This window comes from Plectropomus leopardus, chromosome 3 (assembly GCF_026936395.1).
Source record: "Plectropomus leopardus strain MGB_pleo_1.0 chromosome 3, ASM2693639v1, whole genome shotgun sequence".
NCBI classification, from domain to species: domain Eukaryota; kingdom Metazoa; phylum Chordata; class Actinopteri; order Perciformes; family Serranidae; genus Plectropomus; species Plectropomus leopardus.
In genome coordinates, this window is record NC_142178.1 from 10,014,978 (window position 1) to 10,034,439 (window position 19,462).

Consider the following 19,462-nt stretch of genomic DNA (forward strand, 5'->3'; position numbering starts at 1 on the left):
TATTTTGATGTGTGATGTACCAAATTTCTTGGAAATCCATCCAACACAAATTTCAGGCTTAACATGGTGCTTTAGATAAAGTCAGGATCACCAAGGTCTTTAGGATTTATCCTCTGAGGATCATGAGTGTTTTTACAAACTATTCTGACAATCCCTCAAATAGTTGTTTCATATTTCATTCTGGACCAAAGTGGTGAACTGACTGAAAGTTGTCAATAGAAGTCTAGACGGATAGAAAAAGATGGATTTTCAGATTCAGCCCTCTTTGTGTGGACATGGCCACCGTTACACTCACAAACACACACTTCTCACTGAGATGAGGATTTCCATCCCTAATGTTTGAAGGCCCCAAGGTCTTGACTGTGATCTTCTGGGTGGTGTCAGCTGTCAGTCTGAGTGTTTGACTTATTACCTCTCCATCACTGCCCGGCCCTCCCATTCAGAGAATTCGCCCGCTGACAAGCTGTCGACTCTACTCAACCTGAACTAGTCCGGGCCCCTTCAATGGGGGCCAACGATAAGCCCAAAAGCCACAGAGTATCCCCCAGCTTATGGTGGCCAATTGCACTGATAATGCACTCTCTCAGCTGTGTAAGATAATGTTACAATAGAGTTTGTGTGCGTACGTGTGTGTGTGAGAAAGAGACAGAGATAGAGGGAGGAAAGATATCGCACGGGAAATCCCCTCCGGTGTCAAGGGCACGGTCTGAAAAGCCTGATTAACATGAGAAGGTGAGTGTGTTTCCATTGTACCTGCTATGTCAGAGCGTGTGTAAGTGTGTGTGAGTGATGGCCAGTGAATGAGGTGCCCCCGGTCTCGCCTGTCCTCCCTGGTGCTTCAGTGTAATTATCGAGGAGACTAACGAGCTTCTCCCATTCTAACGAGGCTGGCTTTTTATTAGAACTGCTAATTGCTCCATATCAAGGGAATACTTGGCTTTGTGTTCAGGAAACACCAGGAAGCAGAGTAACAGTGTATGAGGGTTGTGTGTGTGTATATGTGTGTGTGTGTGTATGAATGTTCACAGTCTGGGCTTCTGTTGACATCTGCATGCCTACAGTAAAAGAGAACTTTGAGAAGACTTTTACATGTATATAATAGTATATGTCTATATGCACCTTTTGTGTGGGGGTGTATTAGCTTTTTATAGCTTTTTTCTCAGCAGAAACGCTCACTTGTCAAAGCAGGAAAAGCACAGGTGAAACAAATTTTGTTAACGATGGCTCAGTTCCATCAAGTGTCCAAGTGAGCCGAGCCAGAAGCCTATTTATGTTCCCAGGGCCATATGGTCTCAAGGTTCTATGTGCCCCAATACAATATTACACACATCAACCTTCCTGTTGTGTTCATGCCACAGTGTTGTTACTCTGTCCCTGAAATAGCTTTGGTTTACTCTGTGTATCAGTACATAAGACATATCAGACAAACAGCCAGAAATATATTAAAATGTAAGATTAAAATTGATGGGATTGCGTGTGAAGGTTTCAGATCCCCTTTTCAGGTGTTTTTTCCAAACTCTAACATGTTTGAAGATTGGAATTAAGGGTATCTCTCCACAACGTCCTTTTGACCTCCTTCCTAACCCTTACCTGTATAGAAATTGGAATTAAACCTGTTTTTTATTTATTTATTTTTATTTTGTTTGAATTTTCTGGGCTGGGAACTGTTCTCCTAACAGAAATAATAACTATGTTTAGTCAAAGACCAGTGCCAGTACAATTTCATCACACTCAAATTTATAGAGTTTAGTTTAGTTTAAGTTTATAGTTTATTTTCACTGTTTATTTCACTATATTAAGTGAGCCCTATGTGAGTAAGAGTCATAAAAATGACCGTTCTGATAGGTTTCACTTCCTCCACAGTTATCTTCTACCCTGTAGTTGATATAGTAGTATAGAATAGTATAGTATGGTATAGAATACCATAGAATATATTATAAAATACTGTAGTATAGAACTATAGCATTACACTGCTAATCATATCTAACAACCAAAGTCTTTTCAGATGGCGATACCTGATGCAAAATGTTATCAAATGGGGGCGTGTCACCTAATGTGCACCAATTTGGTTTAGAACCATTGCCCTAACCTAACCCATGTCATATTTAGCAAATAGAGACCTTTTACAGGTTCCCCTTATGTGCTATAGAGAGCTAGAGAATATAAAACCCTGGAAACATATGACCCCGCAGAGGTCATAAGTAACACCTTTGCTTTTCCTGCTGTGACAGGCCAACATGTCTGCTGTGATAAAGGTCTGTTATTCATAAGTATTATGATTAGACCCTGTTGATCAGTCATTTAAGATGGTTATCAATGATATAATGGCACAATATACGTTACGTCGAGGGTGTCCAAAGTTTTTAAATGGGGGCCCGATTAGATCATGTAAAAAATTATAGGGGGCCGGCTGCTTTTCGCATTATGTGTGTTATTTAAAAAAATAAATAAATAAAAAAGGACAAACACAATCGTTTCATCCTTAAGTGAAAATGTATTAAAATTTCTTCGGCTCTGAAAAGTAGCTGTTGTCACCGTTGACTTAACGCTTCTTTGCTGTGGCCATGTCTGCAGGAAATGTCTGCTGTTAGGTAAACGTTCCGTTTGCTTGTTTACTGTTTGTTAATAAAAACACATTAGTTACACTTGTATAGTTCATACTTGCATGCATGTCTACAAACTGTATCATTGCCATTGTGAGGTGACAGAAAAAAAAAATACAAGGTTTGTTTGATTTACAAATATTGTGTAGCGGGCCTCATATAGCATATTTTGAAAGTCATGCCGGGGGCTGTTAAAAACTTCGGGCTTTGGACATGCCTGCGTTGTATGGATTAGCTTCTACTGCAGCCATCTGCTGCCTCATAAGACATTTTTAAGGCACTCATTACACTGTTTGCTGAGTGTATAATGTCCAGCAAACACTGTGTAGGTCTCGTGGAGTATTAAAGATGTCCAATTTGCTGCAGTAAACAGAAGCTGAGACGTGAATTTACAGTGTGTGTGTGTGTGTGTGTGTGTGTGTGTGTGTGTGTGTGTGTGTGTGTGTGTGTGTGTGTGTGTGTGTGTGTGTGTGTGTTGACTCCTCTGAGTCAGTGCACACCTGAACCCCATAGATCTAATTGGTTAACCGGTGTGCTCATTATAGACTTCTACTGTTTCCTTTACCTGCCCTAACCAATGCTCTACATCCCTTTTAGATAGGATATATTACTGTAGGGGACGTTTGGCGATTGTAAAACAATACATATAATGCATGTTCTGGTCAGTGATTTTAATGGCGTCTGGAGAACACACACTTCTATTCATTACAGTGTTAATTATAGTCACAAATGCCCACTGTTTTTTTGTGTGAAAAAACTGAGTCTAATCTGAACACACATTGCATTTTAAACGGGCGTATCTGAGTTGTGAACACTAACAGCCAACAGTCCAGCTGCAGTGGGAGCCCTTATGACTAAGGGGAAAAAAGGAAAGCCATTAGAAGTGTAAGACTCTGCCAGCTCATTAAATGGGCTGTTATAATGCCAGCCATAGGTAATTAGTCTGTCTTGGCTAGTCTACCTTCATGCAATATAAGAGATTTTATGTGCAGTGCAATACACTATCTGCTCATACAGTAGTGACATTTTATATTAAAGGCTTGCAATTGTCTGTTGAAAGTTTAAAAAAAAAAAAGGTTTAAATGAAAAGTATTCAAAATAGCCTTGATATCTGGATAATGTAAAAGCCTGTTTTGCCTGTAGGTCAGCAGACTGAGCAGGTAGAAGCTGCTTTTCTTACTGCAGCGTCCATTATAGCAACAGCTCAGTGGTGCACACTGTCTGACTCAGTGGGGGGACTGGAAGTAATTATACTGCTGGACAGGCTGTATGCTGACTGGATTTTGCCATACCAGTTATTTAACCAGAAGAAGGCAATAATGACATACAGAGATCCAATAATACTGTAATATATTTCTGTGCTTAATACCCAAAATAACAGTATGGAGCATAAAGTAAATATCTGAAATGAGCACAGCTTTACAGAACCTTTCTTTCATGTTGACTGTGTTTTCCAGACATGTAATTTAGTGGGGGGCGTTTTCTATGTAGTGACACAGAGAATATACATTTGTAGTATCCAGTATTTATACAGCAGTGCACATAATGGAAGCATTCATGGTGAGTTTACATTCTTCTCTAATGCTTGTTAATATGAAACAATACCTCTAAAACATAGTCTGTGGCATCTTAAAGACTGTTTAGTTGTAGCACTTTGATCTCACAACCACTTACAGTATATATCCCTTTACCCTCTGGACAAATAAACCCAAATAACACCCACTGACATCTGGCTTTTGTCTTCAGGTGAAAAGGTTACGAATGACATTCATTCCTGGGGCAAATGACTCTTCAGTAGTCACGAATATTACAGACTCTAGCTCCGATGGCCTCAGCCCAGTTGTCAGAGGAAAATGTTGTCAATGTACATTTCTGCAAATTCCGAATACCTTCTGTTTGTATATTTCAAATTATACTGACGTTTCAAATGTGAAGGAATACGTAAGCTGACTTTATCATTGAGAGGTGTAGGGGTGGTAAACTACACGTCAGCTAAATGAAACGCTTGCCAAGATGCAGACCACTGTTTGAATCTAAGAAACAGTAACACAGATTGTTTTTTGGAAACCTTTCATGGTGTTTCCTCTGGCGTTTACGGCTTCGCATTTGTATGTATTTTTTGCATACACATATTGGCTTTTCCCACGAGTACTGATTTACTTAGGTTTCTTTCCTTTTTTTTAGCTAAAATATGTTCTCTTCCTAACCATAACCAAGAGGTTTTTGTGCCAAAACATAATAATAATAACTCAATTTATATAGCACATTTCAAAACAGGTTAGTTAAACAGGATGAAATAGTATAGCTATAAAAACAACAATAAAAACCATCAGTTAAGAAAAATCCAAATAATAAAAGTAAGCGAGATTTAAATAGGTAAAAAGTTCCTCTGCCTGAGGTCCTCATAATCACACCTTCACCACAGCGCTGTTGAGAAATGTAAAGTTTCACCATATTTGCTTCTAAATATTGTAAAAATTATTTCCCATGGATTGGGTTGATGGGCTCACATTGACAGAGATGGAAACACATTTTTCGCCCCTCTTCCAACACAATGTGTTTTTAACAGTGATGTGCCACCACAGATTTCGTCTGCCTCTGGAGACATGTATAGCTGCAGCCACATTATGTTTAAAGCCTACAAGCCACACCCTTACAAAAACACCACCACCAGTACAATGTGGACTCACCAGTGCAACACTTTTTTGAACCCTTCTTAAAGGTCACTTTCCAGTGAAGAAAAATATGGCCAAATGTATCAATAGCTGACTTTAATAATTCATTATATGTGAAGATGTGACACACACACGCGGAAGGGCATACTTGTCTTCTTAAGAGTCATTTACATGGCTCTGGTCCACAGGCAATGGGAAAGGAGTCTATTGCCTATTTTTAGCAGGTTTTCCTGACATTCAGACAATCTGCATACCCACCCTAACTTCAGTGTAAAAAGGGTGTATGCTTGCACATAAAGCCACACACACACACACACACACACACACACACACACACACACACACACACACACACACACACACACACACACACACACACAAAATACCTTCCTTACCTCAGTCCTTTGTCCTCTGTCCCACTATCATTATGGTCATACAGTAACTCAAGGGCTATTGGAGCTGCTGTTGCTTAGGTTACACTTTATTGCACCCTCAGTCAGTCCTGTCATGTGTGTTGCCATGCCGATTGGTCATGTCTGCTATACTGTCTCAGCCTGGAGGATGTTATTATCAAAAAGTGTGACATTAGAAGTCTTTACTGACGCTTCTGGCAGCAGCCATGTGTCGTATTTTTGCAGTGTGTTTATTGCTTCATGTCCACCAACACACGTGAAACAGGTCACACATGTTACAGTGCTGAATGACTTCTTCATGCCTGTTTTGTGTATGAGCCTGTGCAGCTGTATTATTATCCTGTGTAAAATTAGATGACTTTATCTGTGATTCTACACTGTCAGTTTGTTTTGCAGCATTTCTGCTTCATCACATAGGAGAGAGCGAGGAGTGAAAGAGTGACTGACAGGATGACTCACAGCAAAGGTCTTCATACCAGTTCAAAGCCAACAGCTTGTGATTACATGGTACAGTTTGAGCTGTTTCCCGCAGAGCTCCCAGGGTGCATCCAGTCTGAAATGTTGACGATGTTGTTATCAAAGGGTTTTTGGGATCCGCTTTCTGCTTATGCGGCATAAATTACACAAGTTTATCGTCAGCAGTGTAACTACTGATATTTTTGCTCTTTCCTTTGTTTCTAAAAAAAGATTACTTGGAAGCACGTTCTCTTTTATAAGGTGTTACACCAGACAGATACAGAAGAGAAAACATAAAAAATGTTTTTGAACATGTGAGAGAAAAATAGCCTAGTGAGCAATTATCCTGCAGCACTTTCACTTCCACACATGATTATCACACGGCAGCATCACTGCATCAGCTCTTTAGTACCAGACAGGTTTAGTGACGTGCTGTAGGTGTAAGTGGATTTGAGAGTGGCCACCAGTTGGCTGTTAGTAGACCCGGATAGGCTTGAGTTTCTCACTGTCTCTCTTAATTAACTCACTTCATTCATGCTGCACGCTCCCTCCTTCCCCTCAGTCTGCACTTACTGTTCCAGAAAGCAGCTCATCTGCAGCTTACAGCTCCTGGACAGTGACCCGTGCCAGTGTGGGTCAGATGTCAAGGGCCACTGAAGTGCCAGAGGTCAGCCAGGTCATTAGAGTCAGTAGTGAAGTTGATCAAAATGTCTTAAATGACCCCCTGCAAGGCCTTTCTCTTTGTCTTAGATTTAAGGGATTTGATGGGTAGGTGTAACTCAGGAAAACAAATTAATGGCTTTAGATAAATACCCTGAAACCAATGGTGCGTTTTGTTTGAACTGGGAAGCTGAAATTTCTGAGTTCCCAGTTTGACATTTCAATCGCAATGCCTCCTGAAGTTGGATTTCAGAAAATTGGAGGAAGCTCGGCAACCCCAGCCTCAAAACCCAAGATAGCTGCTTTGTGCATCAACAGCAATCGAAGCTGCAGTAATATACTCTTTATCAGTAATTCTGTATGATTTGTTTCCCATTGAAACTGTAGTACAAACAGTATTGTCCAACTTCTATCTGTTGACATGTTTCTAGGTGTTTTGTATACGCAAAATGCAGCATAATGCGTTGTTATCAACTCGTATCGCTAACAGTGGCTAACCTGGCTAGAACTGGTTTTACTGGTTTAACCCTAACCCTGGCTATCAACATCTTGGTGTTCTGACTTGTAGTTCAAGCTGGGTTCTGTTCACATTTGAACTGTTACTAATTCCAGTAGCTGGATTTGCAGCTTTCTCATTCCAAAGTCGTTAAATACCGCTGCTTTTGGTATTCAGTGTAAAATCCCAACGCCAAAAGGCACCGTTTACATCCTCATGATACGCTGCTGGACGGCACCTGGTGCAGCAGCATGTTATGGCAATGGACGGTGTCAGGATGAAACGGTGTTGTACTCCTATTGCAAACTATCGCAGCTAATCAGCGTTTTGACTCACTGGTAGGCTGTCAAAGCTACATGGAGCAATGGAGCTCCTTGGCTGGCTTTGGGGTGCTTCTGCCTCCTGTCTGAAGTTCGAATCTGCTACTCCATCGAGCTCTGTTGCCAGTGTTGTGTCAAAGACTGTTTCCCCATTGAATTGTGTTTCCCCCTGACCCAAACCCCTGGCCCTAACCCTAACTATCAATGTGTGCGCTCACATTAACAGGGGGGAAACACTATTCAATGGGGGAACATATTTTGATTCAGCCTCAGAACTCTATGGCTGGCTTTCAGGCTTCCGGGCACCTTGTGGTACTTTGTGGCACTTAGTTTTCTTGTCTAAACTTAGCCTTCTCCCCCAGATGCGCTCTTAGGTACCACAAAAATTTGGCACTGATGGATATAATGTGAATTGGTACTCAGTAGTACCAACATAATTCAGTTGCTACCCTTGAAAGTAATGCGCTCGGTACTCAACCCTACTTGTACTGAAATGCAGTCAACTCAGGTGTGATGTCATTCCCAGCGCTGACTTTCCACTTGGAAGTTAAATAGATGCTGCTTAGTGCCCGATGTGCTGCAGAGGACTTCTTTACTACTTCTTCATTTCTTTTCATTCATGTGAAATACAACAGCAAAAGAGTAAGTGTACAGTATCAATAAAGCGGACAAGACAGATCAGAAAGTGTATCTACACCTGTTTTTTTAAAAAAATCTGGTGATTGCTGAGTCTGTCACCCTGAGGGCTAGATTTAATCAAAATGTAAGTACTGTAGCCTTTTTATATTTCATGTTGGCATAAGCTACATCATTTCTCCAGGCTATCTGTGCAAACTTCAACACTTGGAAAAAACTCCCTGACCCTTACAAACCGCCTACCCTCCAGTATTTTAATATTCAGCTTTATGAAAATGAGGCTGAGACAAAAAGCCGTGCATTGTGTCCAACCTGCCCCCCCAACCCCCACCCCTCAAAGCCCACACCAACCCTCCTTTACTTTTTACTCCCCACCCTCCCTCAACTGTTTTTCTCCTTCACGCTGATACCACGCTGCTGAGAAGCCCTCAATATGAAAGCTTATTGGCTGTGAATGTTTTGTGGTATTATGTCTGCACCAGGATTTGTGCAGTGTGTGTGTGTGTGTGTGTGTGTGTGTGTGTGTGTGTGTGTGTGTGTGTGTGTGTGTCTGTGCTTATTTTAATCTGAGGGATTTGCATCACACTCCCTTTGCTGTTTGCAAAACAAGCGCTACGGAGCAGAGACAATAACATGGTTATGGAAATGGAAAATGTGCTGGGATAAAAGTTGAGTCAAATTCACAATCTGGAGAGTGTTTCGACACAGAAAAGCTGAGTACTTACCAGTATGTAAGTACTGCGTTACTCAAAATCCTCTCTGCTTATCAGTGATGCTGTAACTCAGTGCAAAAAAATAAGTACCTCCAGTAAATGTTTTTTTATTGTTATGACCTCCTAAAGCCATTAAAAGGTGTGAATAAATAGTTAAAATATAAGGATAACACAGTCAGTACAGCTAACTAGAGATGAAATCATAGTAATTTTTTTAACAGAACATTAACTGAAAGCCATTTAGGGTATTCTTTAAATTTATGCTAATAATTTACTAGTTCCAGCTTTTTAAAGGTCCAGTTTGAAGGATTTAGGGATATCTATTGGCAGAAATATTATATAACATTCATATTATATTTTCATTAGTGTATAACTGCCTGAAAGTTAGAATTGTTTTCAATACCTTTTGTTCATCTTTTTATTCCCTTAAAATGAGCTGTTTATATCTACAAACAGAGTGGGTCCTCTTCCACAGTGCCTGTCATGTTGTTTCTACAGTAGCCCAGAAATGACACATCACCCACAGTAGTTTTCTTGCACCACTGGTCTTCAACAGGGGGTTCATGACCCCTTGGTGGTCCTCAGAGTTACTGCAAGAGGGCCGCCAAATTATTGTTTTAGAATTTAACATAATTGTATTTCATACAATGTATGTAGCAGGGGGTCCCAGCTCCATCTGTCTTTCAGCTGGGAAAAATGTTAAAGACTACACGCCTTCACACTAAGCACAAGAGAGAAGTTTTAGTGATGCAACCTCACCATAGATGCCACTTAATCCTACACACAATCCTACACGTAAATACTTGCTGGTATTCTTAGTCATCTATGAGAATAAATTGAGAGAATCTGAATATCAGACAAAACCAATTTGAAAATTTACTTTTGTTTTCACATTTTTTCAAACATCCCATCGATTGATCAAGTTAAAAGATTTTCAGATTAATTTATACATAAACAGTTGTCCGTCACAGCTCTACAACTGAGATATTTCCTAAATCCTAAACACATGCTAGTCACTTTTTAAGGTCGAGGAGTTTCGGATGGAGATTATGTATGTATTATATAGTGTCCTTCTCTGCATGGACCTCAGGGTGCATCACAAGGAAATGAACACTAATTGGAGTGAAGGGATTGGGCGAACCTTGCATGAAATTGCCATCAGAGGCCCATTGTTGAGTGTGTGTCCCTCCGCCCGCTCCACCCCAGCAGCCAGCCTGTTGACTTCAGAGAGTGCTCACTCAACTATGAAGCCTGTGGTGTCGCGAAAGTGGAGCGAGGAGGAAGCATGTGTGTGTGTATGTGTGTGAGGAAAATAATGTATGGCTGCCTGCCTCTGGGAGTGACAGGAAGAGAGATAACGGGCAAATTTATTGAACTATTTATTTTTCTGCAGAGTGAGCCCACATGTTTGCTTTAGAGAGAGAAAGTGAAGAGAGAGAGTGAGGAGAGGGGTGTGAATGTAGGGTGAGGGGGTGTTGAGTGCAGGGCGGAGCGAGGCGAGGAGGGTGACTGGGGTTTTAGGGTGTGTATATGTGTGTGTATTTGAGAGAGAAAGATGGGGGAGGTGTGTATTGAGGGTCTTGGATTGGACTGTAATCCTTTAGTCCTGGTTAGAAATAACCCTGCGCAGTCTGGGACAAACAATATGACAGGGACACACACACACAGCCAACACATTGTTTCGCTCACACACTGAGCGGTGAGTGGCGAGACTGGCTTTGGCTGGCGTTACTTCATCATGACAAAATGGCCAAGGCAGAAACTGGCTGGTTTACTGCAAGAGAAGGTTGGTTTTTTCTGTAAAGTGGAGTTTACATTTTATGTATCAAGTGTTTGTGTGTGTGTTCAAGAGATAGATGTTTTTGTGTGTCATGCATATGCAAGAGCAAAGGGTAGTTGTGTGTGTGTGTTGGACTTGGCAGTGCAAGTTTGATCATATTCAGGAGTTCTTTTTTGCCTTTGCACAAACATAATGTTTTTTGTTGTAAAAATGCAATGTCATTATGAGAATATTCTTTAGTTTAATAGAAATATACAAATTCTTTCTGCAACACCTCCCTCCTCCTCCTCTTCCTCTGTTGAATGCCGTGAGGCAGATGGCACGCATTCAGAACGGTTGTCATAACTGAACAGCTCACTTCTGGTAAGGTGACACTTGTGATCGCCAATTTGCCTTTTCATATCCAAACACAGTAGAATGCATGAAATGAATCATTGTGATTGCACCAAAATAGGATGTTATTCACATTGCTGTCACACCTTCCTGCACCAGATATGCACATGGCCGGAAGTCGTCACATATAATCTTGTACATAGTCCAAATGCAAATTAGCTGAGAAGTGATAAAAAGTGGTTTTGCGGACAGATTTAAAGTAATAATTATATGGAATGACATGAATGTTAATTTTTCATCACTATGCATCTGTGTGTTTATTTTATTTACAGTTTTAGATTTTATGATATTTCCCAGTGTCACTCTGCTAAAATCAGTTACATTTACTTTTTGGGAAATACTTTACTAATAAATTTATTTATTTATTTATTAAAAAAAAAAAGGTTTTAACTGCTGAACACAGATCTTCACTCACCTGTTATCTAGTTGGTTGGTCGTCAAGAGCTTCAGTAGATCGTAAAACAGACTAATATGACTAACATGACTAATGTCACTTTAGCAGAATTTTTAACTGTGATACATAGCATTAAAAAAAATCATAATCGATGCTTCTGGATGCAATTAATAAAGCAACAAAGATAAACAAAATCTTAGGCACACAAAATAGGAGACTTTTTCATACCTCCGCGCTGACCGTAGCCGTGGCCAGAGGCATTTTGTTTTTAATTTATTTGTCCATCCGTGTGTATGTCTGTACCTACGCACAGCAGTCTGTCCTTACCCTCATCCCATTCTTGTGAATGTGATATCTTTTTCAAATTTGGCAGAAGCGTCCACTTGGTCTCAACAATGACTTAAAAAGATTTTGCACCTTGGTCAAAGGTCAAGGTCAGTGTGACTTTGTCTGTCTCATTCTTGTGAGTGCAATACCCCAAGAACACCTTGAGGGATTTTTTTCAAATCTGGTGCAAATGTTCACTTAGACTCAAGGATGAAATGATGAGATTTTGGTGGTCAAAGGTTGAGGTCACCGTGGCCTTGCATCTGTCGCATTCACATGAACGCAGTGCTCCAGAAGACCTTAAGGGAATTCCCTCAAATTTTACACAAATGTCCACTTGGACTCAAGTATGAACTGATGAGATTTTGGTGGTCATAGTGCACTGTGACTCACAAAACATGTTTTTGGCCAAAACTTAAGAATTCATATGCTAATTTTGACAGTATTTCACACAAATGTCTAATAGTGAATGATGAAACGAGGACATTTTGTATCCAAAATCTGAAAGATCAACTTTACTTTTACATCATAATGGCCTGTGAAAACACTTGGCTGCTATTTGGCCAACTAAGGATCAGAGGGGGAGACATTTGGTCAGATGCTCTTTTGATGACAGTAATCTTGGTGCCCACCTTGAAACTATGCTGATTTTATAGATCTTCTGTGCATCCATGTTTTCACAGACGTAGATGTAAACTGTAACTGCAACTTGACTGGTTTGCCAAGGCATACAACTGTGAGGTGGTAATTTTAGTTTGTTTTTTAGAAAGAATTACCAACCTGCACACACTCTGGTAGAGAAATATTCCTGAAAAACATCCACTAGCTTGTGCCTCTGACTTCTCCTCTATTGCTAGAGAGGATGCCTTAACAGCCATGAGACAACTTGATTTTCTTCCCAGTCGATTAATCTGCACGGTCTTTGGCTGAAAATTTTATAGTAGATTGTAGTTTTTCTAATATAGCTTTGGTACTTTTGATAGTATCAAATGTGTAATTAACAGAGACTGGAACATTCAAACATGAGACACTGATAAAGTATCAAAGTACTTTTGACAACCTTACACCAGTCCAGCCTTGCATCATTGCCAAGGCCACACACTGTCTTGGGGTAAAGAAAGAGTTGCACTGTCACCGTCACTATCATATTAGGACAAAAACAGGAAATGCTGTTGTATACCAGGTTGTGAAAAAAAAAGAGATTTGAGATACATGAGATGTGTGAATATTGACTGTCAGTGTGGTAAGTGTCTCAATGATGTCAGTGACAGTAACTGCTGATGGATAGCTGACATTCCTTTGAAGGGGTAAGCCACAGGATCCTTGGTTTTCCATTTCCCAATGTGTGCTGATACGATCTATGAAAACACTCACACAACAGAGAGAAAGGAGGACCTTTCTTCATTTTGGCCTATGCTTTTCATCTTGTAGCCTCTAACAATTATTGCCTGTACTAAAAAATGTCCGTCAATACCAATTTCTGAGCAATTCTCTCTTTCCCTTACATTAAACACATTACAAGTTCACAGCTGTGGATATTTCATGCAATATCTCTCCCTAACACTTAAAATACTGTACTTACTAGTATTAGCACACTTGCCACACAGAGCTATTGACCAAAGACATGAGGATGTTTTTGGAGATAATCCTCCCATCCCTGACACTGATAAACTGCAGCCACACAGGCTGCATAAAATCACAGTTGTGAATGATTATCACGCTCAGATCTCAAACATGACATTGAGTGGAACACATACTGACGGCTTTAGCATTAGCAGCAAAAAAATAAAATAATAAAAGGCTTTATCACTGTTAGGTAACATAGAGAAAAACAACACGTGGGAGAGCCAAAACCTCTTCTCCCCGTTGTCATTTGGCCGAGCTGCCAGCTTGGCTTTACTGAGCGTCTGCCAACACTGCCGTATGTCAAACACACACTCACATACACACACATGCGTGCATGTACACGGTCACTATTTCTGGTTTAGGGGTGTTGGAATCTGGCGGGGCTGCTCATATTGTCTGAATGTCACGTCTTTTTGCATGAATGCGCTGTAGTTGCACACAGGCACGGTTACACTCACATATGCATATTTGCCAATACACACACACACACACACACACACACACACACACACACACACACACACACACACACACACACATAGACACACTGAGGCCGAGATGAAGCAGCTGTCTTCTGCCTGCATCCACAAACACCCTGACATTCAAATCAAACATTTAAGTCTTGAGTTTCAGGCCAGCTTGTCCTCAGTTGAAAAGACAAATACTGTCACACAGCTGCAGCCCTTTTTCTGTTTTATCCTTATTTTAGAGGATCAAGAGTAGCTTGATTTTTAGGGATCTGGGCGGAATTACTGGCATTTTATTCCACTGGGAACAGAGGAGGTTATAACAAGTGTCTTTGTCAGTTCTCTGCACTCAGTAAGCCTCTGTTATAGCTTCTAGCTCTCTGGAAGATAGTTCACCACATGAAACACATGAAAATAAGCATTTTTATGCATGCATTTTCCATTGGCAGTTTCACTCTAAATTGTCTTTGTTTATCACCACGTGATATCTTGAAATTGTGAAGAAAACTTTTTATTTTTATTGCATGCCTCCACAAAGAATTAAGGATCCCAAAAAGGAAAACATTCCTCAAAATCAAGAATCAAAGTAATTGGGGACCAAGTTAAACAATAAAAGAAACATATACAGTATAACCTAAGTCTTATTTATCAAGTGGTATCATCAGCACTTCCCAAACACATGCATTTTTGCTAAAATGTTACAATATACTACACTTCAAGTAGTGAGACTGCACACCTACAGCTGCGCATGAGTGTTTGTACTGACGTGTTTTAAGAGATAAGGATTTAGCGAAAATTCTTGTGTTTGGGAAGCAAACAAGCATATGACTGGATGAGACTTGTATTGTGTGACAGTTTGTAAAAGCATCTTTCGATATAGTTATACTGTTGTTAAATGCGGACCCTTTTTACTTAAAGTTTTCTTCACAAAGTCAAGGTATTACACAGTGAGTAATTGATAAATAATGGTCATTTTTGCAAGTGAAGCTTTCCTTTTAAATGTGAAGCACCAAACTATTAAGCTTTTATAGAAAAGAGTATGCGGGACCAGTGCGAGGGATAGCAATGTTTCAGAAAAGTGAAGAATTCTTCACATGCAAGTGACTAAGTGATCACTGCTGTCAAGGTCATTTTAATTTAAAGCTTTTAAAATATCTTTGGTTTTGTGAGAATATTTGTTGTTTTTCAGATACATTTGAATGCCTCCTCTGTTCTGGAATAAGCAGGAAAAACAGTTTGTGGTTAAATGTAGCACTCAGTGTCATTTCAAAGTGAAATCCAAAGCTGTTAAAAGTTACTGCTGCGTCTCAACAGTTGGGCCTTTTTGGAGCAATTAGGGCTCCTTTCTAAGAAGCTCAAACTGTGACTAAACCACAGCTGATGGTTTTTTAAGCTTTTGATGTTTGGCTGCACAGAAAATTATGCACTGGGGGGGATACTGACCGCAGTGAACTTCTCATGTTTATTTGAATCTGGTGCTTGTTTGAAATACCGGCATGTGCCTGTATTCTTTAGAAAGCTGTATTTGTGCTACTCTATTCTTTTTAAACATCCATGTTCATGTTAAAATTGCATGTTCATGTGTTCATTTGTAGTATGACCCAGAGAATTCGGGCTTCATCAGTACGGAGCGGTTCAGGGACCTGCTGGCAACCCACGGCTCTGAGCTTGACCCACACAAACTGGAAGTCCTACTGGCCCTCGCCGATGGCAACGCCGATGGAAAAATCTGCTACCAAGACTTTGTCAACCTGGTGAGTTTTTGTTAACCTTTTATAGTGTCCCGTGTTCAGTAGAAATCAGTTGTTTAGCTGTTCATGCCAATATCAATAGATATATATGGCATGCTGTGGATTTCACTTAGAGTTGGAAACAAGTCATACATCTAATGATTTTTGAGTGAAATGAAAACTAAAAAAAAACACACTCAAAAAATGACTTGATTTTAACACCAAAGACTTGTGATTTCTCTTAGACTTTGGACTTTTTGGGCCTCATGTAGATGATGTAATACGCATGGTCTAAAGTGCATGCAAGTGTATTAAAGGTTTATGCAGTTCCACTTTCGCTTGTTAAATGGTGCATAATTTGGGTGTAAAGTAAAGAGCAAAGGGCAAAAGGGTTGTATTTAGTCCCTTAAATAATTATAAGTGTGTTTTTGGCATAACATGAGTCAATCACATTGTTATCTCCCATTCTCTTTAAACGCCAGGTGTGTATGCACCTGGCACATCGACATTAAATGATGGATTTGGCATATTAGAGAAGCGAGCGGTTTTCAGCTGAGAGTAAGGGCATGGTCACACATGCCCAAATTTAACACTGGCGAATGTTCACCTTCTGTTAGCTTTAATTCAGTGTGAATGGGCAAAATAATAAATAATTTTTCATTACAGCAAATATCATGGGACATATAAGCAGCAAAACAAAAAAATAGACTTGACAGAGGAAATAGAAGTAAACTTTTTGTCTCTGAAAAAAATCAATGACGTTATGCATATTCTTGTACATAAATGGAAACAGACGGCAGCTCTGCACTGCTCTTTATTATGTTTACATTTTAGAGAGTGTAAGTAATCTTTTCCTCATTAATGACGTGTTATTTCACCCTCCCACAACCCATCCGTGTGTCCCTGTGTGTGGACCAAGCAAAGAATGCAGGTGTTGTGAACCTGTAAATGGAGGCACATAATGCACCCTTTAAGTGGCAGGAAAATACTGCACTAGTCAGTCTTTAGACCAGGTTTTTGTCAGTCAAAGTTGCTCTTTTCCTCAAACCATACACCAACAATGTGTCTAACCACACCTCATTTTATGATACACCCATGGATGCACAGTTGGGTCCATGCACATTTGCTGCTATAACAGTGTGGGTGCTGAAAATGACAACTGCATTGATGTGAAGCTAGCAAGCAGTTGCACTGTGCTGTGTGCTGGGTGTAATATAGGGTCCCTTCAAATGTAATGAGTTAATAATGTCTGCAAGCCTCAAAGATGAACAACTATGGAATAAAAAAGTGTGCATCAAATCTGCTCGTCATTTTCCTGATCATGCATATACTTTGGATTAATCTGACAACAGCTAATCATGTTACCCCAGCAGGAGGAAAACTGGAGGTGTTGGCAGTGCAAAATAGTACCTTGGATTATCACTTTTGACTGTATTAACATTTCCTGATTACACTGAGGGGGCGAGGGAAATAACAATAAAATTAAATTGGTGGAAAAAAACCCTAAACAAACAAACAAACAAACAAATAAACAAACAAAAAGCAAAATGTAAAACTTTAAGCTCAGAAATTATAAATGATTGTTGCTGCTTTGCAGGAAAAAAGCAAACCAAGAAATGTGATCATTTTACCTTCAAATTTGTAGTCAAAAGTAACAAGTACAAACTTGGCAAGAGGCATTTATTATTTCTGCAAATTCACTGCACTAACTCGCTTTAAACAGCATTAGAATTGTTAGCGTGCATAATGAATTATTTAAGACTTTGTTTAACACAAAGTTTATAATTTTATTGTGACTTGCCTCATGACTCAGGACTTCATCACCAAGAATTAAGACTTACATAGTGTTCCTTTTCATTTTTACATCAAGCCCCCAAAGCCATATTCCAGCTGCAAGGTGAAGAGTCTTCCTAACAGGAAATGACTCTCAGCCTGGTGATAAATTCCCCTCTTAACGCTCACCTTGCCCCACTTTCATTTTCACCTTCACACTGCAGCCTGCTGCTGTTTGTCCAAGGTCTCACTCAAGCTTCTCCAGCTGTGCTCGCTGCCTCATAACCTTCTCATTTTCTGTTTTCCGCTGTCTCGCTGCTGTTCCTCATGGGAGGCCAAACTGCTGACCCGGGACAGTGTGGAGTGATCTCGGAGTGGGAGTAGTGTGGTACACAATGACTACTGGGTGGCAGTGCAGTGGGTGTGTGTGTGTGCGTCTGCAGAGACTGTGGGGAATTCATTGTTGTCTGTGAGTGTGAGTTTGCCCATCTCTCCATCTCTCTCTGGTTCTTTAGAGCAGTTTATTGTCTGATACAGTGGGAGAAGAATGAGGCCTGTAGGAAGCTTGGAAAAATGTCAAAGGGAACTTTCTGCTGTTGTTCTCCAATTGGTGCATTCATGTCATGTGACAGGCTGTAGGTCATGGCATGCAACTGGAAGTGGGACAGAGAGGAATGGGGTGTCTGTGTGTACAATAACGTTTTTTTCTTAGTCGCTTTTGTGTCCACCCCCTTAATAGTTTATGCATTCACAGAGCCAGCTACAGCAGAAGCTTAATACAGGGAGGGAGGGAAAGTACTGAAATATATTCATGATTATGGTAATATGCTGTGCAATGAATGAAAAAGTGCTGAAACAAAAGTATTATTAGTTTGATTAATCAATTAGTTTGGCAGTTTTCAAGCAAAAAAGCCAAACATTTGCTTGTTCCAGTTACTAAAATTTAAGGATTTGTTGGCTTTTCTCTCTTAAATAACTAGTGTAGTACCTGTTCAAAATATGTCCATTTGAAACAGGTTGATTGCTTGGCCTCAACTGTTGCTGCTTGAACCCTTTCGAGAACCACTCTTTAAAAAACTTTACCCTCAACACTGTTCTTCCTTGGCTCCTTAGCAATATACCTGCCTTGACTTAGTTGCATCTGCTAGCAATACTAGAGTATATGTGTCATTTCTTTAGCCTTAATCAGTACGTTTACATGATGTTAGAAAAAAATGCATAATTGTGTTCATCTGACTAAAACTGGACCTTTAAAATATATGTAAACATGTTAGTCCAACCGAAGTCAGACTAGCACACCTAGATAATGCGGTTTTGGGTCGATTTCCTGCTTCATGTGTATTCCTCAACTGGACTTGAACTGGCATAGGTGTTCTGCTTATGCTTCATAGTCCCCACGCTGGGCTTTGACCCTGAAGTTGAACAGCATAAATGTGTAGAAGAAAGATAGGACAAACAGCCTGTGGTTTTTTCAGCTGCTCTTATATGTGTGTGCAATGTGTTGGTTAAATGTTAAACGGATATGTTGCCAGTTTTAAACCAGGTTCCTATAATAGCAATGTGTGTAATATGTTTAAATAAACAAACTCTGATCAAAAGGTAAACACAGGCAGAGTTGATCAAATGTAAGACAAGATTCTGATATGGTATTGCCTATTTCTTTACATCAAATGTCTTGCAAAACTCGTTTTAGTGCACTTTCTGGCTGTAATACGAGAATTTGAAGCAAGATTTTTATGTTGTCTGTTTCTTGCCTCAAATATTTTTAGAAGCATATTTTAACTTTCTGTTGAACTGTAATTTGGTGTTACCGGTCACTGAATTTTTTTCTGTTGATAAAAGGTCAAGCTGCAGTAGATCACCTATGAGCTGGTGCAGCACAGTGCGTTCTGGTAGTTGTAGGTTTTCTACCTCTTGAGCAAATTGAATGCCACAGCCCTTTTCCTCTTCTTCCTCTGGACATATGAATCCAATTTCAAAAGTATTTGTGTCTTTCTACT

General features: G+C 39.9%; 1 protein-coding gene across 6 annotated transcripts in view; it reads left to right on the top strand.

Moving 5' to 3' along the window:
• The window catches only part of rhbdl3 (rhomboid, veinlet-like 3 (Drosophila)), an 87,490-nt gene that overhangs the window by 36,167 nt on the left and 31,861 nt on the right, over positions 1–19,462 (top strand). For 5 of the 6 annotated variants that reach the window (XM_088075556.1, XM_088075559.1, XM_088075557.1 and 2 more), the window contains one exon: positions 15,555–15,713. In XM_088075556.1, the coding sequence (XP_087931682.1) occupies positions 15,555–15,713 (159 nt within the window). Of the gene's footprint in view, positions 1–10,633; positions 10,759–15,554; positions 15,714–19,462 lie in introns of those variants that run through there. The other variant, XM_088075560.1, reaches the window with a different exon arrangement.